Here is a 13,943-nt window from a genome sequence, read left to right on the forward strand (position 1 = left end):
CCACAGAAGCAATATGACCTGCTGGAATAGCAGCTGCTTAAGTAGCCTAAGACTCCAACTCATAGGCTTTTTCAGCTTCTGTGTATAAGACAGTTGGCCTGAAATTAGTGTACAGTATGGACTGAAGGGTTAAGTTTCTGGGAATGGGAAGCCAGTTAAAAGTCTACGATAGCAACCTAAGAAATATTACATTATAATAGTTAGTACCATAACTACACAGAAAGGTGGAAAAAATGCAATCACTTTAAACAGACCAATAACGTAATTCAAGATAAGAGATGACAACACGTTGAGAACACAGAGGCTCTCAGATCTGATTATAGGGAGAAGGTTCCTAGTCTGGAGGATTAATTTGGAATCAAAAGGAAGCAGAGAAGATTTCAGAGTGCATTTAGAAATGTCTGGAGTTTTCTCACACAAATAACTTCCTCTGTCTTCCCTTACCCTCTCTTTGATTCACAGAAGCTGAAGGAAAGGAATTAGCTTTTTTCCGGCTTGAAAACATCTAGAGAACATATTCTTCTTCAGTGTCTCTAACACAGGGTCTCATGATTCAAACTACTTACCACCAATAAGAGAAAGATTCAGTATGCACACTATTGTTGATTTTCCTTTTGCTATTTCTGCCTGTCACCCAGCAATAAATCAAGGTTTTTCTAAGACCTGAGTCCCCAGCTGCTAGTCAGAAAAGGACTCCAGACTCACCAGCCATAGCTAACAGCCTCTGTCTCTTCGTGCAGCACTGGAAAGTGGCTCGGACTCAGAATTAAAAGACACCAGGTATTTCCTTATTGCAGGGAGTGGGAACATGTGATCACAGATTACAAAGCTGCTTCTGGGAACTTCTAGTTTCATTACTGGGAAGTGCCCTGTAGTCAGCAAATTGGCTTTCTAGTCTTGAACTCTAGATTCTCCCCTGGGGAAAAAAGTACAAATAACAAAACATTGTTCTGTGGGTTGAAACTTCAGCCTGGTTTTCTTTTTCCTTTTCTCTCCATAGCCCCACATCTTCTATTCATCCTTCTCTTCTGATCTGTCAGTTTTTCTACCTCTACTCATCTAAAAACACATGTCTTGAATGAGTAAAATCTAACTAGTTTCCTTGCATCTTCCCATAAGAATTGACCAAATATTTTGTATGGCTTGGGTTTCTTTATTTTTCATTTCAATTTTTATTTGCGTTTCAGGGGTACATATGCAGGTTTGTCACAAGAGTATATTAGGTGATGCAGAGGTTTGTGGTACAATTTAACCTATCACCTAGGTAATGAGAATAGCACCCAGTACATAGTTTTTCAGTTCTTGCCCTCTTCCTTTACTCCTCCCTCTAGTAGCTCCCCGTGCCTGTTATTCCCATCTTTATGTCCATGTGTACACAGTATTTAGCTAGAACTTACAAGTTAGATTATGTGATATTTGGTTTTCTGTTTCTGCATCAATTTGCTTAGAATAATGGCCTCCAGTTGCATCCACATTGCTGCAAAGGGCAGGATTTCATTTTTATGGCTGTGTAATATTCCATAGTAAGTGTGTACCACATTTTTAAAATCCAGTCCACCATTGATGGGCACCTGGGTTGATTCTATTATTTTGGCTGTGGTGAATAGTGCTGTGGCAAACATTGAAAGCACATGTCTGTTTGATAGAACAATATATTTTCCCTTGAGGATTCAGTCAGTAATGGGATGCTTGGACAAATGATAGTTCCTTTTTTCGTTCTTTGGTAAATCTCCAAACTGCTTTTCACAAAGATGGATGTATCATGTTACTGGACTTCAAGTTATGCTAGAAGTCTGCAGTAACCACAACAGGAAGGTACTGGCACAAAATACAGACACATAGCCCAAGGGAACAGAATAGAGAACCCCGAAATAAAGCCACACACCTACAACCAACTGACACTCAACAAAATCAGCAACAACAACAAAAAAGAAAGAAGGAAAGGATTGTTTATTCAATACATGTATTTCTTGCTTAAACTGTGCTGAGGAATCATGATGGAGTCTTCTCCTCCCCATCTCCCTGTCTTACCCCTTGATTAGAGATAGTTCTGAAGGAATCCTCTTAACTATTTCCTGGAATGCTGTTCTTCAACTGACTAAAACTGCTTTAACAGTTCATTTTTACTTAAGGTGGTAATTCACTTCTGCTTTTTGATATTCTCTGAGCAAAGACTGATACAGATGTAGTCTCAGGTTGTAGTAGAATATGCATGATAGTGCAGAAGAAATATGCCCAGAAAAACAGTTAATAAAAGGCAAAAAAGAAGAGAGAGAGAGAGAGAGAGACGGTAATGTGTTCAACTATGAAGGTTTTAAAAACGTCAGAAATTAACTCTCATTTAATATGTTTAATACTAGAAAAAACTCATATTTGCAAGTAAAGGGGTAGTTCTTTGAATCATCCCTAAATCTTAACATCACTGAGTGAATGATTTCACCCCAAACTCATTTTCTCTGCACCATACCAGGACTTCATTGTGCACACCATGCATCCTAGATTTTCTTCAGGGTGTCATGAGCCATTTGCCAAGTGCTTCATTTTGGATGGCCGTCTTACCTTTTCAAGGAGTCTGTGAACTACTGAGGGTCTAGGGTTGATTTCTTTGTCTTAAATACTTTTGCAAAGCGTAGAAACATGCAAGTTCTGTTCATGGATTGGTCAGTAGTAAACTGTGGGATTTAGGAAAAGTTTCTTATCACACTACACTGTCACTGTCAAAACTAGCTGTCTTCCCCCATCTCTCCTGCTGAACTCTAAATTACTTGAAGTCAGACACCTGCTGTAACTTACATCGCATCCCCAAAGCAGAAAGCCCAGCAAATTATTTTACTATTTTTAAAAATGGCACAAAATAAATTTTTGTTCAAGAAAGTAATTAATAACATTACTATGTTTGTAAGTCTGATTTTCCTTTTCTTTAATTTTTATATTTTATTTTACTTTAAGTTCTGGGAAAGAAAGGTGCCAATAGCCAGTTCGGGTCTGACAGATTAAGTCGAACACTCTAAATTCCTTAGTCGCTCTAAGTTCCAATCCCTGTTTCTTCAGTATGGGAGAAAACTGAGGACAAGTTTTCATTTTTCTAACAGATTTATTAGCTCAAAAAAAGTTTATGATTCAGCAGACATAATTCCAAAAACCTTTACAGAAGGATCTCTTCACTTCCTATGAGAAAAAGAAATTTAAAAAAAGTAAACATAGGAAAACATTTTGTTAAAGACATGCAAGTTATAAAGTTATACCACCAATGGGAACATACACAATTTTAAAAGGAAAGACCACATGCTATGTTTAAATATACCCTGCTGAGGTGAAGGAGAGAAACATCTAAAAGTGAGGGTTCATAGTCTTACAGCCACTTGTGGACCAAAGTCAGCTGAATCTCAGAAGGGGTCTAAATGAAAAACTTTGGGAGAAGAGGAACGTGCTCTGCACTGACCAGAAGAAAGGCATTACTTCAGTATTTTCTGTATATCATATTACGGCTTGATTATCCCTTATCTGAAATGCATGCTACCAGAAATATTTCAAATTTCAGATATTTTTGTATATTGGAATTCAGCAGTATACTTATTGGTTTAGCATCCCCAATCCAAAAACCTATAATTTGAAATGTTTCAATAAACATTTCCTTTGAGTATCATGCAGGCGCTCACACAGTGTTGGATTTTAGAGCATTTCAAAATTCAAATTTTTGGATTAATGATTCTGAGCCTGTAGACCTAGAATTGTTGACTAAAATGGACTGTCAGTACCCTTTCCTCAGCCTTCCCACACTCCCGACCATACACATGTACCTGCCCACAGACATTCGTACAATTTCCTTATTTTAATGTCCTGGGAAGAGGTAGAAACATCTTGTCAAAGTCACTCTTTCAGTGGTGGGCATCTGCACTCTACCACTTGGCTGCTCAAATGAAAGTCGAACCTAAAAGAGTAAGGAAAGTCTGTAGCCCGTTTTTTTTGTTTGTTTGTTTTTTGTTTTTTGTTTTTTGTTTTTTGCTGAGTTTTTTTTTCAAGAGCTTCTTGAGTTGCGCCAAAGAACTACAACAAATATAGCAAAATAAGTGACAAAAACAAAAAGTACTTCCATCTGTAACAAGTATAGCCATATATGTATGTAAGCATTGAATGACCCTCCTCAGGGCATTTTAAGTCTGCTGCTGGATCTAATAGCCATGAAAGACACAGGTAATTAGAGTCCATTCATTTGTCTCTGAAGGGCAGGAGCGGGTGAAACTAAATGATTGTTTTCTCAAGGCCGTGGGTGTCATTACAGGTTGGATCTGGCTCCCAGGTTTGTCCACTCTCTAAAGAACTCCAAAACTCTTTTGGAAAAAAAGGGTATTATTGGAAGATAAACAAGTCTGGATCTGCTTTCTATGCTTCCAATTGCAATAGTCAAGCATTCAGGGAAGTAGAGTGAAAATAGCATCGTCTAGAGTCCTACCTTGCGGAAAATTTCCTCCACATCACAGGAACAAGCATATTCTTGTATGTGTTCAATGAGTCTTATAATAAAAACAGAGCCCTTTGTGGGATGTCTCCAAGAAACGTTATCTGTTGATAAAGCACATTTCAAATCTCAAGACTAGCTCTTGCCTGAAGAAAGAGAAGAAACCCTAATATTTCTACTCCAGCTGAGTGATGTTTGAAATCATAAATTTAGTAGCAAATAAGGAAAAGGCAGAATGCGGTAGAGGGGAGTGATTGGGATTTGGAAACAAAATATCTAAATGTACATTTCCAAAGTGGTATTACTGACTGTGATTTAAGTTAATTATGCATTCTGATATTTAATAGACTCAGCTGTACAGGGGATGGTAATAATTCCATACACAAGTGGTATCTGAGGTCACACAAGTGTTTGAGATAACCCAGGATATGCAATACTCAGTCTACAGGTAATTATATTAACAAATCTCAATTTATATACTTCATAAAAAATTAATCAAAATTAAATAACATTGACAGTAAGATATTTACACACAAAATGTTAACTATAAAAATCATAAAACAGAACAAAAGTAGAAATCTAGAAAGAGTAGATAAGGAAATGAGTGTATTATATTGGAGGGAAAAAGTTCTTATGAAGAAGAGAAATATTAAAGAAAAGCAATATTAATTTACTGCATAGTAGACACAGAAGTAATGAAGGTATAAAATTATACAAAGGAAGGCATAAGAGAAAAGCAGCAGCAATAACTCTGTATATAATGACAGACACATTCTTTAATGACACATTTTAGCCAGTTATAATGGTCATAAAGTATATATTGATAATAAAATTCTATTTAGAAACACAGTCATCTCAGCTAAATGAAGGCTTTAACTGAGACTTGTTCTAGTAAAAGGAAGTAAGTGAAAGATATGGTGGAGACAGATGTCTCTGCAAATGTTTTGTGAAATTAAGGAAGTAGATAATTATTTTTCTTCAGGAGATCACTATGATGTGGTTGGGATTGGCACAGCAGAATGTGGAGATAGGTTTAACATGGAAGTTATAGATAACTAAATTGGAGTTTCTGACAGTCATCTGGAAGGGAGGAGTAAGGAAAGTGAAAGAAAAGAAGGACACATAAATCAGCCAGATTGATGACGAGAAGCCAGGGGCCTGCAAAGAGCTACTTAGAGAGTGGTGAATATCATGTGGAAGGCTGGGATCAAAAGATACTAAGTAACAGTTCTGTCTAATGTTAAACTCTACTATATGTACTCAGGCTGAAAATGTATGGTGTTTTTGGGTGCTGTCATTGTTTCTGATCATTAGGAAAAAAATTATTGAGTTCTACATCAGGGCATGTTCAACACAATACAGAACCAAACCTCTTCTGAAAGAAGATATCTCATTTTAGAAAATATTTTAGAAAACTTAACTATTTGAGCAGAGGCAGGGCCTTTGGGCTAGAGGTGACCAAGTGAATGCGAGTCCTTTCAGGAAACTGTCAAACATGGTGAATGAAAGGATTTAAATAATTTTTATCTAAATCTCGCTTAGAAAAGTAACTGAATTAAGTTATCAAATAAATAAATTTTAAATAATAGCAGTTCTTTAATGTGTGCTTTATTTTGTGTCATTTCCAACATTTCAAACATATTAATTTATTAAATCCTTAGAAAAATAGTATTTATATTCACATATTAGTGAGCAATTCAAGGAAAGCCCAAGGAGGAACTAGTGGAGTTGTTTTACAAAGTACTAAATGTCTGGGTCAGTCAATAATAGCAAGATTCTTACTCCAAAGCATACATTTAGAAAAATTCAAATATATTCTGTCTTGTATGCTTCATGCTTCCAGGTAAAACCCACTTAAATTTAGAGCCCTAAAGTGCCTTGCTTGCTCTTCTACTTTTCGGAACCTTGCTACTACTCTTCTCCTATAAGTATTTGATGTCTGGGCCAATTGGACGAATGAACGATCTCAACATGGTGGAGTTTTCTACGGAGAGGCAGATTCTGATGTACTACAGCACATACTGTCTTCCATTTAATTCTCTGTTATAGCTCAAATTGCCAAAAATATTTTGAAACATAGATGACTTCTCTAACTAGTAATGCATTGAATAGATATGTAAAATTGATCTCTTGGATAAAGGGAATTGTGTGTATAACTTGGAACAAAGCTTGAGTTGGTCTTGAGTTGTTAATCATCACCTCTAGTGGGTGACTGTCACTTTTTGTATTGATAGCCCCAACAAAGATGTCCTGTGTAGAAACCTGTTACCTGGTGTGGAAGAGCAGAAAGCAATAAAATCCTTCTCTATGTGGGCTTTCTTAACAGCATCATCCTCAAACTCTTCTGTAGTCGGTAAAGATACATTTCTAGAAACTCCTGCTGAATCTTTTAACCACACCACACCATGGTTCTCTGGAAAGACACAATTTGATTTGTTACTACCTATCAATGGCTGAGAAGATGATGTTTCCCTCCTAGCCTCTGTTCAATGATATTTATTAATGTGTTTGCTCTATCATTAATTTACATGCAAATACACACATACATTTCAGTTACAATCTTTTCAACAATATTTATCTTTTCTAACCATCAAACAAATTGTAAAAATTTCCACACATTAAAGTCTCAAGCTTGAATATAGAACAAATATCTACTAACCAGCCATTCAATTCACAGAAGCTGCAATCTGGAATACTGACAGTACGTGTTATTTGACATTAAAAGACAAACAAAAAGAAACCAAAAATTCCTTGATGCATACAGAGCAAGATAGTATTTGAATGTCTGGTGTTCTCAAAGGCATCAGCACTCACCACCACGGCAGGCCTGGATGATGATCACCTTCGGTTTGTCCTTCAAACTTGGGCAGTTCCTGGTATTCAACATTTCAAAGATTACATTGAGTTGTAATACATCTGGGACTTGCTCAGAGTATTTCTTCCCACAAATGCCTTCCCGAATACCATGAGACATGAACACCAGGAAGGCGCTGTCAGATGTCTTGTGCTCTGGGCGGTGTGCAAATGCCTCCAGCTCTGTAGTCATTTCCTGAAAGAGACCATATCACTGATTTTCAACTATGTAATTAACTATCATGGTACCTTGGAAAGCCAATAAATAAATACTTAAGCAGTTTCTTAAGGGATTCCATGACAAACAGTGGGGTGCCAAAAAAAATTTTAGTCTTAATTTCAAGAAAGGTGAAGGAAAGTGTTATAGGAAGTCATCCAGAGAGTTATCTTGTAGAGAGGCAGTAGCATTACTGAGTCAATAAAACATTTCCCAATTCAGTTATACCAGGCTTGTGCTGAATGACTTTTATGTTACAAGGGACCATGTAGTATCCAGCACTCTCTCAAGGCAAGTTTGTATTTTACATTATCAAGAGATTACATTTCTTGGTCTTATAACCAAGCTTTCTAATATTATTTAGTTATACGAAGGGCATGGCCATTGTTTCTGTTGTATAATAGAACTTACCGAAGCCATGAGATTTTTTCTCACATCTACACTGTACCCCAGATTTTGTAGCAGCATTGTCATGCCTGTGATGTCAACCTCAGCTCCAGTTCTTCTAGGAAGAGTGTCAAATTCTTCATTGCAGATAATGAGAGCAAGACGTGTGCGGCCTGACTTGACCATTATTGGATAAATCTGTAGGAAATGTAATTTGAATGAACAGCCTTGTTCTCTCCAATTAAATATTTCCATTGTTGGTTTATGACAGCTTCCCCTTCCTTAGTCCTATCAAGATACCAAACCCCATGAACCATACATTGAAAAGGGGGAACAGAATTGAATGCTGCTTCAGGAGTATGCATGAACATTGCAAATGCCCAGATGGCAGCTGAGCTGCTGACTTCATTGTTCTTGATAGGTAGGATTTTGAAAGATGCACGAGCTTTGAAGCAAAAATACTGAATTCTAAAGCTGATTGTTCCAATTTCTGATTGTTTTTCTTTGAGAAAAATATTTAACAATACCATGTCTTAGCTTCTTGATCTCTAAAATGGGGTATGTTTAAGGTAAAAGATTATGTATTATCATGTGCAAAATGCTTAGAACAATGCCCACTCATAAAAAGCATTCAATAGCTGCCATCGCTGATGTGATTTACCCAGGAAGTGGATCCAATTTGGATCTCTTTCTATAAACCTTGGATTCTAGGATATAGAAATCCTTTATGTAAGAGGATCAGAAGTATGATTCTCCAGAACTGCTCAATGAAGTTGACTCTAAGAATAAGCCACTGCATTTCAGAACTGCCTCAAGTGTATCTTTCACCCCACTCTATCCTTGTGTTCTGAGCATGGCACCTCTGCCGGCTTTTCTTTCCATATCCTTTGAGCTTCTTCTTGGGAGCAAAGCTTGACATTCCCTTTTGAGCCTGAGGATGTGGGCATAGCTGGGTTGTCCTGCATTGCCAGAGAAGCTGCAAGAGACAAAGAACATCATGAACAGTGGAATCCCTGTTTGTTCTGCTTTGTGTTTCTTACAGCCTCACCTACGGATGAAGCCAACAGAAGAGGAAATGCACTCTGAGGAGGACAGTCCTGAGCTACATCATTAACACAGCTGAGTGAGTTTGCTCCTAATGGAGCACATTTCAAGCCAGAGATTTCCGGGTATGCATTACAAGTATCTTCTTTCATATTTCAGGATCAGCCTTTCTACAAACATTTTAGATACTAACATAGAAAGGGAAAATTTCAAGTCTGTGCCTGATAAAACACTCAGAAAACAAACAATGTGTGAGATAAAATAGTTAGAATATAAACCTTTTTCAAAATATTCAAACCCTAAGATAAAATTTAATGGGAGGTCTTAATTAAATCTACTAAAATATTTTTTAAAATATATGTTTATCTTTTTATTTATTTACTTAATATACATGGTAGTAAGCACAAGGAATATTTTTTAATGAATCTTTATCCTGTCCTTCAGGATCTCTTCCTTCTATGTATACATATGAAATGACATTAATATTGAATATATGAACTAGAATGAAGATACAATGATAAATGTTAAAATCAAAGTACACACTAGATGGATTCATAGCACTAAATATTCATTGCACAGACACATGAGGAAATGTTTTCACAGAGTTTATGTGAGAAAATCCTTGAGGCTTTTATTTCATCACAGGTTCCACACAACCCGACAATGTGATGTCCTTGTTAAAAAAATTAATGTAACCTTTGTTTTAAAATAGAAATAAATTTTCTAGATATGTGGAGGATCTTTTAGAAACTATTAAGGCAAAAAATAATATTTAATTCTAAAAACAAATTTGAAAAACGATTATACAATCAGTTAGATAAACAAAGGCAGCATGAAATGTGTTGATGTGGAAAAGAACTAATTAGACATATTGGAGAAAATTATAGAATAATCTTTGTTGGATAAAATGTTGGATTCCTTCATAAAGAAGTGTGAAAACAATAGAAAAAACTAAATGTAAGTAGTTATAGGTTATTTTTGAGCTATTTTTTCATAGTAAAGAATACAGTATTTATTTATACATTGAATATCCCATGCTGTGAAACGTTTAAGAAAATATTCGTGATATCCTACCTTAATAAATTCAGTAGAGTAATATCTGAACTTGATAAATAATTTGCATTCCTAACCTCTAAATTGCTTTCAAATGTAAGTTTCTTTTTTTTTTTTTTAAGAGTGCACTAAGGGAATAGCAGTTTTTTAACAAAATAATAGAAGTAGAAATAGAGAGAGGGTTCCAAATTTGAGAAAAGCCTGTATAAAACTTGGCCATGGCTCGAATATTAGAGGTGCATGAGAAGAAAGGGTCCCATATGAGTTTCAAGTTCCTGCTTTGAACAACTGGTGATGGTGGCACCAATAATCAAGTTACACAAAACCGGAAGAGAAGCAGGGTGTGGAAGTACAGCATGTTTAGCTCTGGGAAAGTTTAGAATAAGGTGTCTCTGGGAGATGGGAGTGAATATTTCAGTAGGCTTAAATAATGAAGTTTGGTACTTATTTGGGTAATCAGGATTTGAGACACAGATTCAGATTTTTTAATATAAACAAGGATAGTGAAGCATTGGGAACCGTTTCTACAAAAGCAGAGTAGATCACAAAAAGAAAATTGTATGACCTATCTATGAGAATTCCCAATAGCCCATTTACCCATGGTTCATCTTACAAAATTAATGTCAAGGAAGATGGGGGTCAAAGAATGCTCTTCCTTTAAAAACAGCATTACCTGGAAAGGAAGAAGGTACTCCTTGATAGTCTTGCATATTAAGGGAATTTCCAGATGTTTGATCTATGAAAAGATAAAGGATATTGAATTAGTCACTTATCGTCTCTGGAAAACTATACCCCAATCTGTAAAACACTCCCCACTAAAAATTTCTCCCATAACACTGACTGACTGACATTAAATATTGTTCAAGATGTTCTTTAATTTAGAGAGTGGTGGGAGGTAAAAAATGAAAGAGGCATTGACAGAAAAACACGTGTTTATTACATATAGATGAAAACAGAAACATCTGCAATGTCTACTTAGACAGGCATGACCTTTCCCTAACCCTTAGAACAAAAGGCTTTTGCTTTCAAAGAACATCTACCTCTGAAGGTGGCTTTAGGAAGTGCCACAGAGACCAGTGACTGGGAATTCACCAGAACTCTCATCCTCACCACGTGGTAGGTCCAAGTGGTCATGAGATTTGGCCAGATCAGTTCCTGAGCCCTGTATTGGGCTTGAGGAGGGTTGCAAGTGGAGAATTCCCAGGCCTCACAGCATGATCTGCCCCCTTGTAACAGGCAAACGGGTGATCTTACTCAAAGAAAATACAAGCAGGCAAATGGAGGAATGAGGCCACTAGAAATCTTTACTTTTCTATATGTTCAATGTGTTCTCTGAGTGTATCGCCATCACTAAAATATATTTTATTCTTTTGGGAGGGTAAAATTTTAGAGAAAAGTTATAAAAAATATTTGATTATAAACCTTAAAACTTCATGTGGCTTTACAACTACATAAGTGCCTACGGACCCCTTGCACTCAATAAAAGTAAGTCCACAAGTAAATATTTTGCCTTGCCAGGAACACTGGAACCCATAGCATGAAGCTTTTCAGATGGTTCTCATGAGCTTCAGCAAAGGAACTACCACATACTCAGAACAGGAAATGAATAATCAGAAGAGGGCCACTGAGGATGAAGGAAAAGAATCAAAGGAGAGTCAAAGCACATGCAATAGGGACCCTGCTACAGAAATATGGCCCTGAAGCCAGAGATAAGAAAGTTTTCTTCAAATTAACAGGACTAGTAAAGAAATTAAATGTTAGGCATGAAGACAGGCCCTAGGTGAACTTGAGTGTGAGTCACTGACCCTTACCTGCTGAAAGTCCCAGCGTCCCTGCCAGGTACCTGTCTTCTTCACAAATGTATGTGATACATATTTGGGATGCCTGTGCCCCTTTGCGAATAACAGAGTCAATCACAGCTCGTGCCTTATCCATAACTGTAGGATTTTCACGTTTTACTTTCTCCATCTCTTCCTGGTTCAGCACCCTTGTCTGTAATAATTCATCCAGTAAGCCATTTATTGTACCTTCACCCGTGGAATGGATAAACAGCTTTCTCTTCTCCTTCAGGACCTTGTCTGTTTGGAGCACAAAGATTTCTCACATCATAAAGACAGCCTCATGTTCCTCTCATGTAATCAACAGAAAGTGACCTCATTTAGATTTCATCGGTGAAATGTCCCCCTCCTCACAGTTGGGTAATCCATCTTCTTACTATATCGCTGCCCTACTTGTTTCCCTCAATAGTCTCCATACGTGTGTGCATGGAGTGGCCTGAAGACTGAGTTTACCATTTTCACATTAGTCCCTGGAAAGTGAAGATCATCCTCTTATGTCCTTTGTTTATTTAACTCTGAATAATAAAGTAATGAAGCAGAAATAGCCCATTTCATTTAGGAATCACTGCTGCTAGTGCTCCTCCTTTGCCAATTCTGTACCCTCTGTCAGACTTTCAACATGTAAGAGTTTAATTAAGATTGCAAAATGACAGCAGGCTGCCCCTAAAGCCTTAGTACCTTTCTGGGCTTGCCTTTCCTTTCTAAAGGCTGCAAGAATCTTCTAGTTCCTTCTCTCCTCCCTCTCCCCTCTTTTCCTCCCTTCTGCTCAGGTAAACTTCCACAGATACGAATTATGGTTTCCAGAAGAACCAGCTCTTTCCACAACTCTTTCTTCCCAGCAGAGTTGGAAAAGTAAAAGACTCACCAGCCATGGCTTTTCTCTCCTCCCTTCTTGTGTGGCTGAAACTGAAAGTATGCTTCGTCTTCCTTTTTGGCAGGGCCTGTACATGTATTGGGAAACACTTACTGCACATGCATATGCATGTCTTTATTTTTCTTTCCATTAAAGAATCAGAACTGTAGCCTACATCAGGTAGTGTATCCATGGGAAATTTTCTTCACCAGCCCTTGGATAGATCAGGGTAGGAGGGGAATGGGGCTTGGAGAATAAGACAGGATTGAAAAAGTATATGTACAATTAAATTCACACAATGAAGAGTTTCTCAATCATTAGAAAGCTTGACAGAGAAAAGTAACACAACCTTTGGATTATGTGAACCACTGTTCCCCTGACCCCACCTCACAGCTCTTGGGAAAGTTGTGGGTAGTGTATGTCCCTGTGAAACATTTTTGCTTTAAGGGAAATGGAAACATTTTTCACCAGAATTAAAGCTTTTCTTATTTAAGGTTCTTTTCACATTGCTTTTTCTTTTCTTTTCTTTTTCTTTTTCTTTTTTTTTCTGATACAGGGTATCATTCTGTCGTGCAGGCCGGAATGTAGTTTCTCAACCTTGGCTCACTGCAGCTTCCACTTCCCAGACTCAGATGATTCTTCCAACTCAGCCTCCCGAGTAGCTGCAATTACTGGCACATGCCACCATGGCCAGCTAATATTTGTATCTCTTGTAGAGACAGGGTCTCCCTGTGTTTCCTAAGCTTGTCTTCAGCTCCTGGGCTCAAGTACTGTGCCCACCTTGGTCTCCCAAAGAGCTAGGATTACAGGCATGAGCCATCCACCCATCCTGGAGGGTTTATTTTTGAGGGAAATTGCATCATAGAGGCCCAGGGCATAGGCTCTGGACTCAGAATGTTGAACTTAGCATTTTAAACTTCCCTTCCTTGGCAAGATATTGAACTTCCCTATGCATTTGTTCCTCTGTCTGTGAAATAATTTTACTAATAGTATGTACCTACACAGTTTTGAGCATTAAGTGAGAGAAAATGTGGAAAATGCATGGAACATAGCCTGGCAAATGGTAAGCAAATAATGAGTGATATTACTATAATTAATACAAATGTTTAAGGTTAGAAAAATAATCAAGGATTATTATATGCAGGTTATCTAGCTAAGTTTACATTTTGTTAGAATCCTCAAGCAGTGCATCTAGTCATTCGTTTAGCAAACATATATGGATGATATTGCTCTAAGTGC

The 13,943-nt window shown here is 37.2% G+C and overlaps 2 protein-coding genes across 6 annotated transcripts in view; both read right to left on the reverse strand.

Annotated features, from left to right (window-relative positions):
- Window positions 1–2,935, reverse strand: part of CASP5 (caspase 5) — a 36,112-nt gene extending 33,177 nt beyond the window's left edge. For 3 of the 4 annotated variants that reach the window (XR_013404561.1, XM_077964916.1, XM_077964915.1), the window contains exons 1-2: window positions 1,398–2,935; window positions 706–916 (exon numbers count right to left, since the gene is read on the reverse strand). Coding sequence is in view for 3 of the 4 variants with exons in the window: in XM_077964916.1 (XP_077821042.1) it covers window positions 706–712 (7 nt within the window). In the remaining variant the exon portion in view is untranslated. Of the gene's footprint in view, window positions 1–705; window positions 917–1,397 lie in introns of those variants that run through there. The other variant, XM_015115566.3, reaches the window with a different exon arrangement.
- A 145-nt stretch (window positions 2,936–3,080) lies between these two features.
- LOC706568 (caspase-1) lies at window positions 3,081–12,999 on the reverse strand. Of its 2 annotated transcripts, none has more exons than XM_015115568.3 (10): window positions 12,717–12,999; window positions 11,825–12,091; window positions 10,687–10,749; window positions 8,777–8,892; window positions 7,941–8,114; window positions 7,274–7,508; window positions 6,729–6,872; window positions 4,454–4,563; window positions 3,821–3,931; window positions 3,081–3,168 (listed from the first exon to the last, which is right to left on the reverse strand). In XM_015115568.3, the coding sequence occupies exons 1-9, from the start codon at window positions 12,895–12,897 to the stop codon at window positions 3,833–3,835; spliced, it is 1,389 nt and encodes a 462-aa protein (XP_014971054.1). In that variant the 5' UTR covers window positions 12,898–12,999; the 3' UTR covers window positions 3,081–3,168; window positions 3,821–3,832. The 2 variants fall into 2 exon arrangements, with proteins under 2 accessions (XP_014971054.1, XP_014971053.1); XM_015115567.3 differs by having other exon boundaries at window positions 3,801–3,931.
- Window positions 13,000–13,943: the final 944 nt, after the last annotated feature.

This window comes from Macaca mulatta, chromosome 14, assembly GCF_049350105.2.
Source record: "Macaca mulatta isolate MMU2019108-1 chromosome 14, T2T-MMU8v2.0, whole genome shotgun sequence".
Taxonomy (NCBI): Eukaryota; Metazoa; Chordata; class Mammalia; order Primates; family Cercopithecidae; genus Macaca; species Macaca mulatta.